This window comes from Garra rufa, chromosome 10 (assembly GCF_049309525.1).
Source record: "Garra rufa chromosome 10, GarRuf1.0, whole genome shotgun sequence".
In the NCBI taxonomy this organism is placed as follows: Eukaryota; Metazoa; Chordata; class Actinopteri; order Cypriniformes; family Cyprinidae; genus Garra; species Garra rufa.
The window spans coordinates 31,230,817-31,252,323 of NC_133370.1; the positions used below are offsets into that span (position 1 = coordinate 31,230,817).

General features: G+C 37.1%; 1 protein-coding gene across 1 annotated transcript in view; it reads left to right on the top strand.

Annotated features, from left to right (window-relative positions):
* Nucleotides 1-21,507, top strand: part of dpydb (dihydropyrimidine dehydrogenase b) — a 212,100-nt gene that overhangs the window by 44,511 nt on the left and 146,082 nt on the right. Inside the window, exons 4-8 of the mRNA XM_073849425.1 lie at nucleotides 11,762-11,849; nucleotides 12,047-12,208; nucleotides 14,531-14,727; nucleotides 16,398-16,479; nucleotides 20,580-20,667. Coding sequence (XP_073705526.1) covers nucleotides 11,762-11,849; nucleotides 12,047-12,208; nucleotides 14,531-14,727; nucleotides 16,398-16,479; nucleotides 20,580-20,667 — 617 coding nt within the window. The remainder of the gene's footprint in view (nucleotides 1-11,761; nucleotides 11,850-12,046; nucleotides 12,209-14,530; nucleotides 14,728-16,397; nucleotides 16,480-20,579; nucleotides 20,668-21,507) is intronic.

Here is a 21,507-nt window from a genome sequence, read left to right on the forward strand (position 1 = left end):
CTTATGTAGAAATCTACAGACATTTTTATTTACAAATCCTCATTTTGTACTTCCAATTCTTGTCAGATGTTTTGTTTAGTTTTGTTTTGTTTTGTTCACTGAGTATTATTGACGACGGGCCATTGAATTCTAGAAAATAATGCACACCCGAGGTGGTGATGCATTATTACATTATTATTGTTACACCTTGGTTGTGCATAATTTCCATTGAATTCAACAGAACAAAGTCAATTGTATTCGCTTGTACTACGGTTACCACACCTCAAGACATTGATCAAATGATATATTTCAAGACATTCATCTGGTTTTTGTCCTTAAAACGCTATTGTGAGTAGGGTTAATTTCTTACGCAGCTCATCCAATGCCTTTGTTGCTAATTCCAAAACGTCATTTTAGACCTAGTAACGATGCTTGGCCCGTTGATGGCAAACTAATGCAGTTAATAGAGAAGCTTAGACAGACCGACCAACAGGCAGACAAACAGAAAGAGAGATTAAGAAAGAGGGAGAGAGATTAAGCTTGTGAATTACCTCTCAAGTCTGCGCATCTTTCAAATGTGATTGGCAGCATCGTCTCTACCAATAGTGAAACTTTAAGTTCATTTTTTTTTCAAGACCACTCTGTTGTTACATCGCTTGTGAGAAATGTCATGTAGTTTTTAAGTTGTTAATCATCAGAACAGTGCTAACAACATTAGTGCGTATGCGAACGTGTGTGCAAACTGTATGTGTGTTAGTCTGTAAGAGAGAGAGAGAGTGGGAGAAATAGAGTATGTGCTTTCCGTACATAATAAAATGTAATATTGCGGCAAAAACATAAATAATCTGTCGTTTTTAATCCGAAGCTAATGAATCATATTATCAGTATGTTAAAATAAAGAGATCACACCTTTCAGAGGATGATGAGCATGTCTCAGCCAGGTTCGTCACTTAATGCTGGGTACACAAGGGTTCCCTTAAACATTTCCGATGTGGTTTGTGCGTATTTTTGCTTCGATTGTATTTGTCTTATATACCTAGGATGGATTGAGGGTGAGTAAATCATAGGGTAATTTTAATTTTTGAGTGAACTATCCCTTTAACAAAAAAATAATTTAATAGTTTTATATAATTATTGTTAAATAGTTAAAAAAAAAAAAATATTTACCAATAATAACCCGGTTACCAAGCCCTATTCATCTAAAATAAAAATTTTTATGATTATGTTTTTCTTTTTTTTATGAATTTTATGCATGCATATGCTCCTGTGCTGGTCAGGTTCTTAGCATCCCCCAGGCAAATCCTGCAGGCATCCCTGTGAAGGATGTCTGTACAAGTAAAAGAGAATGTAAACTGCACTGTCACAAGAAGAAGATGGTTTCACAGGATCTGTTTTAACCTTGGTTTCTGTAATAAGAAGCACGAGTTGTGTAGGTCAGGCTTATGTGAGGTTTGAAAGAAAGCTTTTGGTTGTATGCAGCTACAGAACAAGACTGACTAGATTCCTGAAATGAAAACCAGGCTGTTTGTACTTTTAGCGATCAATAAATCATTGAATTTTCTAATATTGTCTGTGAATTAAAAAGGAGAGTACAGGTTTTGTGTATTTTGACCCTGATGAATGGGGTACACTAGTGTACATTTAATCATTGACATAAACTTGAACATGAAAGACTGTTCGGAACCACCACATGAACTTTTGTTCCCTTCAAACTAATGCTTATAGACTTACAATAACATCAGAGTGCATTTGGTATAAAAATTCAACTTAATAAAATCGATAATAATGTTAATCAACTAAATAAGTGCGTAACTGTAATGCCATAAGTAGAAACTGTGAAGTGCATACTATATATAGTGTTCTCAGTCTAATTAGCTTCTGTTCAGCAAGTTTATTTTTTCAACCTTAAGAAAGATGAAATTGGACATTTCTGAAGACTATAATATAGGATAGCTCAGTCAGAGATAACTGAAATAAATACATTCCCTTGTCACTTTATGTATTTTGTATATTCCTTCCAGCTGTGCTAAGCACAGACAACGCTACTTAATCAGGTTCATTAGGATTATTGATGGGATTCTTGGATGAGGATCATTAACAGCGAAAGATTCCTGCCCGCACCGCACTCCAAATGCGCGGATGACTAGAACATATATTTCCTCAACATCAGTCAGATGCGACCTCTGTCAAATGAAATGTGTACAACGCTCTGACACTATAGCGACATGAAGTATTACCGCTGACACGGTGTTGGAGCAGAATGCTTATTGCGGAGGTCATGTTTAGTCTGACCTCCCATTGTGGCTCATTTACCAGCAGGTGCTAAGACCAGGTAACAGACGCAAATAAATAATGAAACAAGCTGCTGAATTTAAGAGTGCAGGGGTCAGAGCTTAGCACTTCTACTGCGTTCATACAACAGAAAAACGCCTGATTTCCAATTCAAAATGTGAACGCCGCCTCCAGCGCAGCACTGTGTGGAGTGCTAAGGAAGTACGTACTGTACATGCGTAAATGAGCTGTTTTACATCAGCCGAAAGCAAACTGAACTGTGGCATTATTAGGCACAAGCAAATATTTTGAGGCATAAATGTTGTGAGTTAATGTCATAACTGATATCATTGAAAATCCCCACAGCCTTCATTCTTAAATAATGTAAAAATCTCAGTAGCAACATCGTGCAGCATCTATCAGAGATCTCAGCCGCAGCCCACAGCGCAAGCTGACTCTGTTAATGACCACACTGCAATTATTCTGCCCTTGAAACTTCAAATGCATATTCATTTGACTGAATTACATTTAAGGCATAAGCTTTTCATTTCTCAAGCAGTGCAGCATTGATTCTATAAGTTGGTCGTCAATGTCCAATGCTACAAATAAAATGATTAGGATGTTTGCTTTCGCTATGTCAATGTAAGTATGATTTTTTGTGAGATACAAGACTTTGGAAATGTGCCTTTCTATCTTGCAAATATGCTTGCTACATATTTACAAAATAAAATTCCAGTGTTGCGACATCACTACTGAACAGCATCAAACAGATGCAACAATGTAGTCAGATTATGAATGATTCTGATGAGGTGATTCTTTTTAGAGAATCAAAAACACAAAGCACAACCAGTGGAGTCTGATTTCTAAACAAAATACTCGGAGACAGTTATTATTAATGAAGGAAAAAAATACAGCACAACCAATGAAGTCTGATTTCTGAACTAATGACTTTCACAGAATGAGCCAGTTCTTTTTAACGCATAAAAAACCTACAGTGCAGACAATGTAGTTTGACTCACAAACAAATGATACAGCTCTTTTTAAAGAATCAAAAACATACAGCACAGACAGTGTAGTCTGATTACTGAACAAAATACTCTTCTGAACCAATTCTTTTTAATGAATAAAAAACAAACAGGGCAACCAGTGTAGAAAAAATGATTATTTTGAATCAGTTATTTTTATAATAACAAACTACAGTGCAGCCAGTGTTGTCTAACTCACAAACGACTCTTGAGCCAGTTCTTTTTAGTAAATCAAAAACATACGGTACAGCCAGTGTAGTCCAATTTCTGAACAAATGACTCAAATCAAATACATACAGAATAGTGTGCAACTTGAATCCGTGTAGTTACTGACTGGTTGTTCATATGACAATGTATATTACATTATTTTATAAAAACAATTTGAATGCATATATGAAAATATATTAAATGTAAAAATAAACACATTTTGTATGGTTGTTTTATATTTAGTTAAGGCCAGTTATTAGGTTGGATTTATGTTACTTCTTTAGTGATCCTTGAAAAATCATAAAATATCTCACTAAATACATGTTCTACATTTATTTTTACTTAAATTAACCCATCATTTGGTGATGAATGTGAATTTCTTTTCCAGATATTTCTTACAAGTACTAAAAGAATCGATAATGGAATCAATAAAGGGATAGTTAACCCAAAAAGGGAAATTTTGTCATTTATTATTCACCCTCATGTCGTTCCCATAAGACCTACATTCATCTTCAGAACACAAACTGATATACTGATATACCTAAAACTCTTAAACGAATGCAGTCATTTCCATTGACATTTACTTAAATGCATTTGCTCCCAGTCAGTCAGATATTGTACGCTCAGAAAAAGTGTCAGGTCATCATGAGCCAAACCATTTTTAAAGATGTACTCTATGTGACACTGCCCAAGAATCAGAAAAGTGACCTATGATTATTGCAACAGTGTTGCACTTTACGTGTCAAACGCATGATATTTTCGCTCTACATTTCAACTGGAATTTCACGGTCACAGGGACCTTACCTATATCTGAAGCTGTTCTGCTTGCTCTCTTCGATGGAATGTGCCGCATGCATTTTGTACCTCCATGAATATTTAATTGCCTGGAGCCAAATTATCCCATGTATAATTTAAAGCAGGCATGTTGTTGTCTACCAATATGGAGTTCCTTGGTCATTATGAAGTCAGCAGTATTTATAAGAGGTATCAGTCTTCACCACAGTCAGTGCAGAGACATGTCTAGGATAGAACAAGCATCGCTCAGCCATTTGTTCTCAGCTCTCCTTTTTCAAACCACACAAAGGGCAAACCATTATCTACTGCTGTACACCATCAGCAGCACAAGTAGTATATTTGACTTAAGAATTTGTATGCTTTACCTTTTTTAAAAGAGAGTTTACCCAAAAATGAAAATTCTGTCATGTCATTGCAAACCTGTGAGACCTTCGTTCACCTTCGGAACACAAATTAAGATATTTTTGATGAAATCCAAGAGCTTTCTGAATCTGCGTAGACAGGAACGCATGATTAAGGCCCAGAAAGGTATGGGCATCATTGGTAGAGAAGAAATCGTTGAATGAAGTTGTTGTTTTTGTTTCCTTTGCACACAAAACGATTCTGGACATGGACTATTTTAACAAGGTCCATACTACTATGGCAAGCCGTTTTAGCCTAAAACATACTAACCATTACTCATCGTAAATGCATTTTTACAAGTAAAAATTCAGTTAGAGAGCTCTATAATCCAATTCCTACTAGTAACAATGCCAATTAGAGAGCTCTTTAAATCAATTTTTACTAGTTACAATTACAATTAGAGAGCTCTATAATTTAATTCCTGCTAGTAACAATGCCAATTACAGAGCTCTCAAATTCAATTCTTACTAGTAACAATTCCAATTAGAGGGCTCTACAAATGAATTTTTACTAGTCATATGTCTCCATTGACTTCCATTCATGTATGGCAAGCCGTTTTAGCCTAAAATATACTTCTTACTAGTAACGATATTAATTAAAGAGCTCTCTAATTCAGTTCTTACTAGTAACTATTCCAATTACAGTGCCCTCTAATTCAATTCTTACTAGTAACAATTCCAATTAGAGAGCTCTCTAAATCATTTTTTACTAGTAATAATAATTCCAATTAGAGAGCTCTCTAATTAATTTTTTACTAGTAAGAATTCCATTTAGAGAGCTTTCTAATTCAATTGTTACTAGTAAGAATTGAATTAGAGGGCACTGTAATTGGAATAGTTACTAGTAAGAACTGAATTAGAGAGCTCTTTAATTAATATCGTAGAGCTCTGCAATTAAACATATCTTTAATGTGTTTTTTTATAGTAAAAATTTAATTGTAGAGCTCTGTAATTGCATTTTTACTAGTAATAATTCAATTAGAGAGTTCTGTAATCAGAATTGTTACTAGTAAAAACTGAATTAGAGAGCTCTGTAATTGGAATTATTACTAGTAAAAATTGATTTAGAGAGCCCTCTAATTGAAATTGTGACTAGGAAGAATTCAATTGTTGATCTAATTGTAATTCTTACTAGTAATAATTCCATTGTAGAGCTCTGTAATTAAAAATGAATGGAAGTCAATGAAGACACGTGATTAGTGAAAATTTATTTGTAGAGCTCTCCATTTGGAATTGTTACTAGTAAGAATTGAATTAGAGAGCTCTCTATTTGGCATTGTTACTAGTAATAATTGAATTAGAGAGCTCTGTAATTTTAATTGTTACTAGTAAGAATTGAATTAGAGAGCTCTCTATTTGGCATTGTTACTAGTAATAATTAAATTAGAGAGCGCTGTAATTATAATTGTTACTAGTAAGAATTGAATTAGAGAGCTCTCTATTTGGCATTGTTACTAGTAATAATTTAATTAGAGAGCTCTGTAATTTTAATTGTTACTAGTAGGAATTGAATTAGAGAGCTCTCTATTTGGCATTGTTACTAGTAATAATTGAATTAGAGAGCTCTGTAATTTTAATTGTTAAAGTAAGAATTTAATTAGAGAGCTCTCTATTTGGCATTGTTACTAGTAATAATTGAATTAGAGAGCTCTGTAATTTTAATTGTTAAAGTAAGAATTTAATTAGAGAGCTCTCTATTTGCCATTGTTACTAGTAATAATTGAATTAGAGAGCTCTGTAATTATAATTGTTACTAGTAAGAATTTAATTAGAGAGCTCTCTATTTGGCATTGTTACTAGTAAAAATGTAATTATAGAGCTCTCTAATTGGAATTATTATTACTAGTAAAAATGCAATTATGACGAGTAACGCTTAGTATATAACGACCAAGATGGCGGCGCGTACACATCGCGAGCCTCAGTGTCTCTCCAGTTTCTGCAAATTTGCAGTATTTTACTTGCTCATCTCGGGTCTGTTCGTACAGAACAGTCGTGCCTTTACATCGTACACCCGACAGGAGCTTTTGGATATTGGTTTGTACATTCCCGACAGTTTTATCAGTAATCTTCGACTCGTCCCTGAGATCACCAGAACACCTACGGCTGCGCACTCTACCTGGCCGGGCGGAAGTGCTCGAAGGCGGCGACGCGACCATAAACAAAGACGGGGGAAGCGTGGAGGATTTAGAGCTAAGCTAAAGCTAACACCACACTGGCTCTCTTTACCCAGCATTTTCCTCGCTAATGTACGGTCGCTGGTGAACAAAATGGACGAGATTCGACGCCGCATCAAACACAGCAAGAGACTTTTGAACTGCAATGTCATGATCTTCACTGAAACATGGCTAAACAGCGATATATCGGACAGTGCTATTGCTCTAGCTGAGTTTCAAACATTCCGGGCAGACAGAACGGCAGATGACTCCGGTAAGACCAGAGGTGGAGGATTGTGCATTTATGTTAACAAAGCTTGGTCCACGAACTCTGTTACTATTGGGAGACACTGCTCAGCTAACCTAGAGTTTCTCATGGTTAAGAGTAGACCGTTTTATCTGCCGCGGGAGTTCACCTCCACCATAATAACAGCTGCTTACATTCCTCCCGATGCTGATGCCAAGCTTGCTATGAATGAACTTCATGCGGCCATCAGCAAACAACAAACTGCTCACCCGGAGGCTGCATTAATTGTTGCGGGGGATTTTAATCACTCAAACTTAAAGACAGTACTCCCCAAATTTCATCAAAATGTTTTCTGCCACACCAGAGGAAATAAAACTTTAGACCATGTATACACAAACATGGCTGAAGCTTATACCGTTACCCCCCTCCCCCACTTGGGACAATCAGACCACCTTTCTTTGTTCCTCACCCCCAAATACTCACCCCTCATCAACAGTGTGAAGCCATCAGTGAAGACCATCAAAGTGTGGCCAGCGGGGTTAGACTTCACACTCCAGGACAGGTTTCTACACACAGACTGGAGTATGTTTGCTTCTCAGGCCACCTGTGGCTCTCACACGGACATTGACAGCTACACTTCCTCTGTTCTGGATTACATTAATACTACTATAGACAGTGTTACAACCCAGAAACAGATCACCACATACACAAATCAGAAACCATGGATGAGCAAGGAAGTGGATCTCCTGCTGAAAGCACGCAACACTGCCTTTAGATCAGGTGATGCACAGGCCTACAGCACTTCCAGAGCAAATCTGAAGAGGTGCATCAAAAAGGCCAAGCACTGCTACAAACTTAAGCTAGAGGAGCACTTTTCTAATTCTGACCCTCGACGCATGTGGCAGGGCATTCAGGCCATCAGTGACTACAGACCCAGCCACTCCACCCCCACAGCCACCGATGTCTTCTTCCTGAACGAGCTTAATGACTTTTATGCTCGCTTTGAGAGAGACAATATAGACACTGCCACCAAAATCACTCCCTCAACCGACCACTCACCCATCACACTTGCCTCTTCAGACGTCTACACCGCACTGAGTCGGATCAACGCGCGCAAGGCTGCTGGACCAGACGGTATCCCTGGCCGCGTACTGAGGGCATGTGCAGAGCAACTCGCTGGGGTATTCACAGACATTTTTAACATGTCCCTTGCCCAAGCAGCTGTACCAGCATGTTTTAAATCCACCTCCATGTGCCAGTGCCGAAACACTCCAACCCAACATACCTGAATGACTACCGCCCTGTAGCACTCACACCCATCATTATGAAGTGCTTCGAGCGGCTGGTCCTCTCACACCTCAATGGCTCCCTCCAATCCACACTGGACCCACACCAGTTTGCCTACCGTGGCAATAGGAGCACAGATGACGCAGTCTCCATAGCGCTGCACTCTGTACTCACACACCTAGACAATACAAACACTTATGCACGAATGCTGTTTGTTGATTTCAGCTCAGCATTCAACACTGTCAGACCATCTAAGTTAATCACTAAACTTAGAGACCTGGACGTTAACACCTCACTTTGCAACTGGGTTATGGATTTTCTGACTGACAGACCTCAGCATGTTAGATCAGGTCACATCTGTTCCACTACCGTCACACTGAACACTGGTGTACCACAGGGCTGTGTGCTGAGCCCCTTTTTCTATTCCCTCTTCACCCACGACTGCAGGGCCTTTGTATGGATCTAACACCATCATCAAGTTTGCAGACGACACTACGGTGATCGGTCTCATCAGCAACAACGATGAGACTGCCTACAGGGAAGAGATTCAGCACCTGGCCACGTGGTGCACAGACAATAATCTGCTCCTTAACACCACCAAAACCAAGGAGTTCATTGTGGACTTCAGGAAGGGAAGAAGAGGCTCACACGATCCCATCCACATCAATGGGATGACTGTTGAGTCTGTTTCATCCTTTGAATTCCTGGGGACCCACATTTCAGAGGACCTATCCTGGACTACCAACACCTCCAGCCTGGTCAAGAAGGCTCACCAGCGCCTCTTCTTCTTGAGAACACTCAAGAACCAACCAGCTGTCCTCAGCCATCCTGGTGAACTTCTATCGCTGCACGATAGAAAGCATCCTTACGAACTGTGTCACAGTCTGGTACGGAAGCTGCTCTGTTGTGGAGTGTAAGGCACTGCAGCGGGTGGTGAAAACTGCCCAACGCATCATAGGGACTCCACTCCCATCCATTGAGGACATTCAGAAGAAACACTGTTTGCGTCGAGCACGCAGTATTCTTAAGGATTCCTCTCACCCTGCCCACAAACTGTTTTCTCTCCTGCCTTCCGGCAGGCGCTTCAGATGCCCAAAGACTAGAACCAGCAGACTGAGGAACAGCTTCTTTCCCAGAGTTGTCTCCTTATTGAACTCTGCCCCCCACTGACACCTTTGCCCTCACACCCCACACACCCCTAAAGTCTCCCCATTACCATTGCACTACTTAATCTGTTGCACTACACTGTACATATCCATTTGTAAATGCACATTTCCATTGCACATATACATTTTGTAATTTTTTTATATATATCTATACATTTGTAAATTATTATTTGTTAATTCCTGCTTTAGTAATCAGCTACCTGTACATTATGTTCGTATCAATCTGCAATTCCTGATTATAGTTAACAACAACCTGCATACTATGCTCCTCTATTTGTACATTCTACTTGTTAATAGCGCCTGTAAATCATGTCCACAATACTTTCATCTGTAAATAATTTCCATAGTTTCTCCCTGTACATATCTCCCATAAGTGCACTTATAACTTATAAATTATACCTATATCCTGCACTTGCTGCTTATTGCACTCCTGGTTAGACCTAAACTGCATTTCGTTGCCTTGTACTTGTACATGTACATGTGTAATGACAATAAAGTTGAATCTAATCTAATCTTAGTATATTTTAGGCTAAAATGGCTTGCCATAGACATATGACTAGTAAAAATTAATTTGTAGAGCAAATTAGAGAAATTGGAATTGTTACTAGTAAGGATTGAATTAGAGAGCTCTCTATTTGGCTTTGTTACTAGTAAAAATGTAATTATTAGGGTTGTTCCGATTCCGATACTAGTATCGGAAATGCCGCCGATACCACAAAAAAATCTAGCATCGGAATCGGCGAGTACTTGATCCGATACCATTTTCTTAAGATATAAGTTATTCCCGCTAGCAAATCAGAAGCCAGTTCTTCTTCGCGGCTCAGAATGCAAACAGTGTTGCCACAAGCAACCACTGTTTAGAGCAGCGAAGAAGAAATACAAATGTGCTAGCAGTTTGTCCGCTAAAACGGCGGCATGTCTCATATGTAGGGCTTTATGATTTCTGCGATGCGGATAACACGGACGGAATCGCAGAATCCAGTCAAAATGAAACTTACAGTTTAACGTGGAACGTCACGGAATTTGTCAAAGTTTGATGCATTAATCAAAGGTAGTTCATTACACTTAAATCAAATCGTGATATGGACTAATATTAAGCCAAAAACCGACTGTTTAAATATGAATTAATGCGTGGTTCTGTGTTAATGAATTGTACAGGTGCGTGGTTTGTTTACTCCTTGTACTGAAGCGCGCGGGACACTTGCGGTAATATTAAAGGGCTCCAGACTGTGACCAATTTTTCTGCCAGTGTTACTAATTTTCGTGAGCGGTCACACTGGCGCGACCACCGCGTTGTTCAACTCATAAGCTCTGCCATTTCTGTCTCAGATGAGAAACATAAAATGGCACGCGAAACGAAAGTGAAACTAACACGACACGTTTGAGCTGCTTAGCACTGACCGTTTATCAGCTTGGACCGCAATGCAAACAAACTTGCACAAACCCCGAACAGCTTTATTCGGGAGCCAACGTTGAATTTGCAACACTGTTACTGCTGCGAGATGCAGTGAGGAGCATTTGAAAATGCCGCACAATGAATAAGGTTGCTGCGAGATCTAGTGAGAATCTTTCAAATTCTGGCCAAAATTCTCTGTTATAAACAGGGCTGATGTACGTCAGAAAACCAGATTAGTAATACTAACTATATGAAAAAATATTACTGTCAAATGTATGTCATATAATAAAAATACTCTAGTTCACTGTATATGTCATATAATAAAAGTTCAATGTATGTCATATAATAAAAATACTCTAGTTCACTGTATATATCACTGTATATTTGTTTTATTAAGGAATAAGTCTGAAGCACACAATAAAATAATTTATTAGTATTATCTACAGCTGTATATACAATTACACACCCAGGTATCGGATTAGTACTCGGTATCGGCCGATACCCCGAGCCCAGGTATCGGAATCGGTATCGGGAAGGAAAAAAGGGTATCGGAACATCTCTAGTAATTATAGAGCTCTCTAATTGATTTGTTACTAGTAAAAATGCAATTATGAAGAGTAACACTTAGTATATTTTAGGCTAAAACGGCTTGCCATATACTACCTTTCTGGGTCTTAAACATGGTAGTTGTGTTGCTGTGAGGAAATTTTCAGCTAATTTCAATTTTGGGGTGGACTATCCCTTTAAAGCAATGGAATACAATTTTCTTTCAAGCATACTGGTTTTGCATATACCTGAATTTTTCAAAATCAAAATGATTTTGCTTTTTCACAGATGCCTGAAATGTGCAGATGCTCCCTGCCAGAAAAGCTGCCCCACCAATTTGGATATCAAGTCTTTTATCACCAGCATTTCCAACAAGGTGAGACATATTACAATGCTTGAACTTGCTCGCTCAGCAGCTACACCGAATAGAGTTTATTGATGTTGGCTTAAGTGATAATCTCATAATCCTTTGTGTATTATATTTCTCAGTTAGTTAAGCACAAGCACTTATACGTGGCTTTATTTGACCAGGTAAAATCAGCTTTATTTGACACTCTATTGTGTGTCTTCTAGAACTACTATGGTGCTGCCAAGGCAATCCTGTCCGATAACCCTCTGGGTTTGACCTGTGGCATGGTGTGTCCCACCTCTGATCTGTGTGTGGGGGGCTGCAACCTCTATGCCTCTGAGGAAGGCCCCATCAATATTGGAGGACTGCAGCAGTTTGCTACTGAGGTAAAATCCACTGGCTAAAATTGCAGATTTTTAACCCTTAAGTCAAAGATCTGATGTGGTGATCATTCAACTGAACCTGAAGCTGAAAAGTAATGTAAAAATAAAAATTGTATGTTGGAAATCCAAGTCTTATTTTTAGACTGTAATGGAATGATTCCTTCAGTGGTCTACTGATAGTGCTTTCCTCTGTTCTTTCAGATGTCTTGTACTTTGTGCTGTCTTGTACCCAGTCTTGTACGTTCAGTTCCTTACTCACATCCCTATAACAATCACCAGGCTCTTTTTAGTTCCTCCGAGAAAAGTCAGTGGGAAACTCTTTTTCTCTGATGGAATGGACTTTTTTTTCAAAGGTGTAAATCAAGAACAAGCTCAGGGAGGGAGAGAAAAAGTTAGCCTCTGCTCTCGGTTTTATTTATTTTTTTTCTTCCTTTAGTTCTTAATCTTTCTGAGGAAAATTAGAGAACAAGGACTTTAGAATCACAGTGCATGTTAACAAACACAACTTGTGATTTTAATAATGCACATTTTTCTGTTATCAATGTATTAATTTATTTTAAAAAGTCCAATCTTAGTGACCCCAAACTTAACTGAATGGTAGTATACACTGGTGTATATATGTGACCCTGGACCACAAAACCTACCATAAATAGAAAAATATTTGTCTGAGATACAACTATTTGAAAATTTGGAACCTGACGGTGCAAAAAAATCTAAATATTGAGAAAATCGCCTTTAAAGTTGTCCAAATGAAGTTCTTAGTGCATATTACTAATCAAAGATTAAATTTTGAAATATTTATGGTAGGACATTTACTAAATATCTTCATGGAACATGATCTTTACTTAATATCCTAATGATTTTTGGCATAAAAGAAAAATCAATAATTTTGACCCATAGAATGTATTGGTGGCTATTGCTACAAATACCCGTGCTACTTATGACTGGTTTTGTGTTCCAGGGTTACATGTTATTTATAAGTTATTGAGTATTTTATTATTTTAGTAGGGAAATATGATTAACAGCATTAATAAATAACCTGGTGACATTTTTCTTGTTAAAAATACATTATATCTAACTACACTGGTTTTGTGGTCCAGTCATAAGGGTCCATTTTTTTTAAATTGAGATTCCTACATCTAAAAGCTACGAAAATAAGCTTTCCATTGATGTATGGTTTGTTAGGATATGACAATATTAGACTGAGATACAACTATTTGAGAATCTGAATGTACAAAACAATCTAAATATTGAGAAAATCTCTTTTAAAGTTGTCCAAATGAAGTTCTTAATGCATATTACTAATGACAAGTTAAGTTTTGATATGTTTACTGTAGGAAATTTACAAAATATCTAAATGGAACATCATCTTTACTTAATATCCTAATGATTTTTGGCATTAAAGAAAAATCTATAATTTTGACCCATACAATGTATTGTTGGCTATTGCTACAAATATACCCATTCTACTTACGACTGGATTTGTGGTCCAGGGTCACATTTTGTGTACTAAAATTGTCAATATTAACACATGGTTATTGCTGGCATTTTTTCCTCATATGGTGTGTCCACAAAGGATGACCCAGCATTACAATAGCCTGCTCTCTCTTATTTCTGAAACTAGTGTGTCCATCTGTCAAATGTCTAGCTGTCTAATCTTCACCCTGTCTTATCTTCTCTTCACCTGACCTAAGCAAATCTCTCCATTTTCACATCCCCCCCTCTTTGAAAAAAAAGTCATCCTGAGAGGTCCAGAGAGTCCTGCAAAAGAAGGCCAACCGTACCATCCCGTCAGCTCCTTCTGCCCGTCACCTCTCACCGCAGAGATGACAGCTCCTCTCTTCTCAAATGTGAAAGGCCAGGGTTGTTTATCAGCCTGTTGATTAGATAAGCCCTAGACAGGGCCATCAGCGGCTGCTCGCCTCCCCTCCTCTCTTCAGTATAACCTCTCCAACATACACAGACCAGTGCCTGCATTAGTGTAAAGCAGGAACTGTACAGTACATCATATACAGTAAATCACATTATATGCCTAGGGCGGCTTCTGGTAAACAGTCGGTTGAGATGAGATGATGCAAACGGGCCTGAAAGGCTTTCTGGAGCTAAATAAGAGAGGAAAGAGAATCACAGCGTAATGTTGTTTCATTAGGCCTGAGCGGATCTGTGCTTTTACTGTAAAAAGCTCCAGGGAGGTCAACTTTGAACTGTAATTTGCACACTGATTCCTTATAAATATTCCAGAGTTTACAGTGCCGTGGAAATAGGATTTATGTGGAAATGTGTATTTTATGGAGCCAGACTAAAGGTGAAGTTTGCTCTCCTCAGGTGTTCAGCAAGATGGGCATCCCTCAGATCAGGAATCCAGAGCTTCCACCAGCACACAAAATGCCGGAGAGCTTCCACACAAAGATCGCTCTCATTGGTTGCGGCCCTGCCAGCATCAGCTGCGCCTCCTTCCTGGCTCGACTGGGCTATGACAACATCACCATCTTTGAGAAACAGAAATACATCGGTGGCCTCAGGTGGAGTAAATGTTTCTGAATGTCTTTCTGCTAAACTAAAGTTTATGAGGCAGTCATCTTCTTGACCTCAGTTTAAGACCATGCTGCTTTTGGTCTAGCTGGTGAACCACTGCAGTCATGTTGTTTCCAGAAAAATTTTAGCAGTGTGCTGTCATAGTCATCTTGTCCAAAAAAAATTCTAAAGGATTCCAATAAGAAAACTGCACAATATTCTAATTGGAATTTCTATCATATTTTGGAACCATTCCTATAAGATTCCTATAGGACTTTTGCCACTGAATTAAACAAACAAAAAAAGTAATTGTGACTTTTTATCTTAATTCTGAGAGAACTCAAAGATAAAAAAGATATAAACTCACAATTGCGAGTTATAAAGTCAGAATTGTGAGCTGTAAACTCACAATTCTGACTTTTTTTCCCCTCAGAATTATGAGTTTATATCTCGCAACTGGGACTTTTTTTCTCAGAATTGCAAGTTTATATCTCACAATTCTGACTTTAACACGCAATTGCTAGTTATTAAGTTAGAATTGTGAGATATAAACTCGCAATTCTGAGAACAGTCTTTTCCCCTTCAGAATTGGACTTTATAACTCACAAATGCAAGTTTATATCTAACAATTCTGAGAAAAACTAGTCAGAATTTAAAAAAAGATATAAACTTGCATTTGCAAGAAAAAAATAAGAATTGCAAGGTATAAACTCAGAATTGCGAGTTATAAAGTCATAAGTGCAGAAACTTGCAATGCGAGTTATTAAGAATTGTAAGATATAAACTCGCAATTCTGAAAACATAGTCTTTTGCCATCAGAATTGGAAATGCAAGTTTATATCTTTCTATCAATTCTGGGGGAAAAAAAGTCAGAACTGCAAGATTTAAATTCGCATTTGCAAGAAAAAAAGTGAGAATTGTGAGATATAAACTCGCAATTCTGAGAACATAGTCTTTTTCCACTCAGAATTTTACTTTATAACTCACAAATGCAAGTTTATATCCCACAATTCTGATAAAAAAAGAATCGCAAGATATAAATTCCCATTTGCAAGAAAAAAGTAAGAATTGCAAGACAAAAAAAAAATCGCAATTGTGAGTTTGTATCATGGAATTCAGAGAAAAAAAAAATCCTACTGGTCAGATAAGTCTTTTTTAACCTTTTTTATATATATTTTTATTCAGTGGTGGAAATGGGCTTTCATACATCCCAGTTAAAAATAATTTAAGAAAATTATAAGAATCTCATTGGAATGGTTCAAAATCATGGTAGAAATTCTAGTTGGAATCCTTTAGAATTTTTTAAATTGTCAATCAAAAAAGCTCTAAAATATTTATTTTAATAGGCCTTACAATGCCCACAAAGTAGACCTACTAAATATTATCAATATTAGGAAACATTTTGCTGGGATACTACACCTTTTACATGCGTCATGGGGTTGTTCACACAGACATCGATTTGCACAGCGTCAAAGCAACTGGACGTCATTCATTTTCAACGAGAGGTGGCACAAGCATGAGCTAGAAAGACTGCTGCTGATGCAACAAAGTTGATCAGAGCTCAGCAGACTGATTGATCAGGGCATCCTCATCGTGGGCTAATCAATATAACGCTACAAAGAAACAATTGCAAATATAAAAGTTGTGTTTATGTGTATCTTTCTGTCTTTGTTTGCAGCACTGCTGAAATCCCCCAGTTCCGTTTGCCCTATGAGGTGGTGCAGTTCGAGATTGATCTGATGATGGATCTTGGCGTAAAGGTACCAGTGCAAGAGAGATGGGGGGGGGGGGGGTGTCAGATCCTTCCAACCCATCAACAGCCAAATGTCACTGACATTAATAACCGTGCAGGGAAAAAAGCAAGCTAACAAAACACAATTAAAAGCCACATTAGTGAGGCAAGTGGCAAAGACATCCATCTGTCCATTGCCTGAGAGCTGTGATGGTGAGAAATGGCAATCGATAGTCCTCATCCAGATCACCTGACCATGATTAATTTGATTTTAGTCTTGAGAGAGCTGGAGAGAGAGAACGAGAAAGGGTGAGGGAAAGGGTTTTTCAAACTCAATGGAGGTTGGTTAAGGTTAGGGAAAGGGGACACTGTCTTCCCAGACCTTTACATCAACACTGTATTCATTTTCAGCAATGAAATTATAGTTCCAGTTATTTTAATTGAGAAAATAAGTGCTCATGAGGATTTCACCATATTCTGTGAAGAAAACCACTTAATCTTGTTCAAATCATATTTTTTTTTCTCTCCAAAAAAATGCATTTCTAAATTCTCTTGGTTCTAAATGGATTTAGAACTACATACAAGTTTACAAAAGTCATCTTTTTAAAATGTGACAATGGTCAGTGGTTTTTTAGATTGACATTTATATATCATCTGAAAGCTGAATAAGGTTTCCACCAATGTATGATTTGGCCGAGATACAGCTATTTGAAAATCTAGAATCTGAGGTTGCAAAAAAATCTAAATATTGAGAAAATTGCCTTTAAAGTTGTCTAAATTAAGTTCTTAGCAATGCATATTATTAATCAAAAATAAAGTTTATATATATTTACGGTAGGAAATTGACAAAATATCTTCATGTAACATGATCTTGACCCATAAAATGTATTGTTGGCTATTGCTACAAATACACCCATGCGACTTATGGCTGGTTTTGTGATCCAGAGTCACATATAGCACTGAAATGTACTAATATTAGTATTAATTGCAATTATTATTATAATTTTTTTTGTTTATTTATTATTATTTATGATTATTAATTTATTCATTTGATATTAGATACATTACTGTTTAAAAGTTTAGGTATATGTAGTAACTGTAAATAAATGTATAATGTCAAAAAATATTTCTATTTCTAATATATTGTTCTCATTTTAGCAACGAATTAAAAAAAAATATTGTTGCATAGTTATTTCAACAAAAATATTAGTCAGATAACACTGATGATAGTGAGAAGTATTTATAGTGCACCAAATCAGAATAATTTCTGAAGAATCATGTCACACTGATGACTGGAGTAATGACTCATGAAAGTTTAGCTTTTGCCATCACAAGAATTAAATTACATTTTTAAACATACATTTAAATAGAAAACATTAATTTAAAATGTTCTATTTCACAGTGTTACTGCTTATAATGCATTGTTGATCAAATAAATATAGGCTTGGTGAGCATAAAAAAAAAAAAAAAAACTTCTTTCAAAAACATTTTCAACTCCAAACTTTTGAACATTAGTTTATATTGGCTAATTTTGGATATTTAATGATGCTGTTTGTTTGATGATTTCTCCGTTTTTACGATCTTAAAAAAAATAAAATAATAACACTGTTAAATGTAATCTTTAGCAAGTTTAATTTTTTTTTATGTCGTACATTATAATGCTGTGATGCAGAAATTCACATGTAGTATTCAAAACAACTTTTTTTTTTTTTTTTTTTTTTTTTTAGTACACTTACTCACCCCCATGCTATCCAAGATGTTCATGTCTTTCTTTCTTTCTTTGGTCAAATAGAAATTCAGGTTTTTGAGGAAAACATTCAAGGATTTTTCTCCATATAGTGGACTTTAATGGGGATCATATATGACCCTGGACCACAAAACCAGTCATAAGGTTAAATTTGACAAAACTGAGATGTATACATCATATGAAAGCTCAGTAAATAAGCTTTCTATTGATGTATGGTTTGTTAGGATAGGACAATATTTGGCCGAGATACATCTATTTGAAAATCTGGAATCTGAGGGTGCAAAAAAATCAAAATAGTGAGAAAATCACCTTTAAAGTTGTCCAAATTAAGTTCTTAACAATGCATATTACTAATCAAAAATTACACTTTGATATATTTACAGTAGGAATTTTACAAAAAATCTTCATGGAACATGATCTTTACTTAATATCCTAATAATTTTTGGCATAAAAGAAAAATCTAGAATTTTGACCCATACTATGTATTTTCGGCTATTGCTACAAATATACCCCAGCGACTTAAGACTGGTTTTGTGGTCCAGGGTCACATATGGTCTTATGGCCCTTTCCTGACTTGTGAGCAGCCACAATGCTCAGCCGCAGGTCCTCAGTGAGCTCCTTTGTCTTAGCCATGACTGTCCACAAACCAACAGCAGAGAGCTGTTTTTCACCTGTTGAGTTGATTAAAACAGCTGTTCCCAATGAATCAGGGTAATTAGGATGCTTTAGAACAGCTTGGACTATTTGGAATGGTATAGAACTTTGGATTTACCCATAGACTGTGACAGTTTGCAAAGGGTATGAACAATTTTCGACATACCACTTTTTGTTTAAATGTAAATAAAAGCTGATAAATATTTTTTTTTTCCACAATGATGCCTCTTGTACATCGTCTTATTATATTTTGGGAGAAGACAGTGTAATTTACGGTTAAAAAAAATAAAATAAATTGCTGGTTGAATAAAAGTAACTTTAAGTCAGAATTTGCCAGGGGTATAAATAATTTCGGGCTTGACTGTATATACTTTTTAACCACAAATGTTCATCTTGGACTTGCTCGGCTTCATGCATTTCGTCACCTTAGAATTATAAGGTTCTATCTGACATTTTTGTCAAAATTGAGTTATTCACATATTCTTATTCTATGACAACTTATTTACATTATTTAATGTTTCTTTTGTAAGCTATGTACATTTGGGGCCTTTTTTTTAGAAAACAAAAATGGTTCTATCTACAGAAGTCTATGGAACGCAAAAACTTTGAAGCTTTATATCTCGAAAGTGCTCAGAATGCAGATAGAACCTTATAATTCTAAGGTGACGATTTCTTAATCACGTTGGAAAGGTCACGCATGGTTAGTTCTTTGCCTGTGTACTCCAGTTTAAAAAGGTAGTGTATGGTGAAAATCTGCATCTCATTTTCTCCTCCAACTTCAAAATCGTAGTTTTACCTTTTTTTTTGTAAAATGTGTTTTCTTTGCACGTCGCTTGGTGGGGTCGACAGAGCTAGTGCAAGAGGAGCATTTGTGGTTAAAATATATACTTATTTTATTTTATTTTTTTATAAAATGACATATCGTTTTGATAGATAAGACCCTTATTCCTCAGCTGGGATCATTTGATGAAACTGCAGTTTGAACCAACCCGCTGATCCCCATTGAAGTTCACTATATGGAGAAAAATCCTGGTATGTTTTCCTCAAAAACCTTAATTTCTTTTTAAATGAAGAAAGAAATACATGAACATCTTGGAAGAAACTAGGGTGAGTAAATAATCAGGAAATTGTAATTCTAGAGTGAACTAATCCTTTAATATTGGTACATGAAAGTATTCATTTGTTAGTATCGTTCAAAATTTCAGTCATGTAAGCAGTCCATGTTGGCATCTGTCTAATTTAACTGGCTTTTACCAGGTGACAGATGAATTGCTGCAAAATATCGTACAAGTGATTGGAAGCACATCCTTTAATGTCAACAACAAAATATATGGCAAGCATTTTGTCCAGTTCGATTAGCATGCTTATTTTGCTTTCCTAACTATCCATGATTATATCGTTAACTGCCCTTTATTATTTGCATTTGCCGACCCTTTAAGAATAGACCTGTGACCCACCGCTTGTGAACCACGGGTAAATTTGTCATTTGTACCTCCACACATAGCACCACATGTGACCATAGAGTCACTCTGCTTGCACTAATGTATCATAACTATACTCGTCTGTATACTGCCGTCACAAAGGTTGCACGATGATTGATGTAATTATGTCCTGGAATTCACAGCAGCGTAGAATAATTGACGCTAACATCCTCTTTATGTGAATAATACAGACAGATGGAAGCAGCTGAGACAGATCCAGTGTGGATGTTTTTTTTTTCTCGACAGGTTGTTCTTGAGAAAGGACTGGGGCAGAACGGGATGACTCTGACCTCGCTGAAGAAAGAGGGCTTTCAAGTGGTCTTCGTTGGCATTGGTCAGTCCCTCTTTTTTGTGTGCTCACCTGTGCATGTCTTTTTTTCTTTATCTGAATAAATCTGTGCATCTGTTTGTCATGTGCTTGCTGACACCCTGTGCTGATAAACTAATTAGTCTCTGCATTAAAAAATCTGTGTTCTCCTCCATTGGAGGTCACTCTGTGAAGTTAAAATTATGCTCTGTCTTCCTGTATGTCTTGTTTCTGTCTTGCTCTCAATCACCCCATCTATTCTGTGTCCTTCACTCTGTCATTCCTTTTGAACACACACACACACACACACACACACACACACACACACACACACACACACACACACACACACACACACACGTCACAAAAACAAACACACTCACACACACACACACACACACACACACACACACACACACACACACACACACACACACACACACACACACACACACACACACACACACACACACACACACACACACACTGGTTTACATGTTTTATGGGGACATTCCATAGGCGTAATGGTTTTTATACTGTACAAACCGTATTTTCTATTGCCCTACACCTACCCTACACCTAAACCTAGCCCTCACAGGAGATTGTGCAAACTTTTACTTCCTCAAAAAAACTCATTGTGCATGATTTATAAGCCTGTTTCCTCATGGGGACCTGAGAAATGTCCCCACAAGGTCAAAATCTACTGGTATTCCTATCCTTGTGGGGACATTTGGTCCCCACAACGTGATGAATACCAGGTACACACACACACACACATCTGCCCTCTTTGTTAAATGGCACATTCATTGTTCCATCCAGACATGATGATATACACTTCTGACTAATGGTTGGGAAATGTTTAGAACT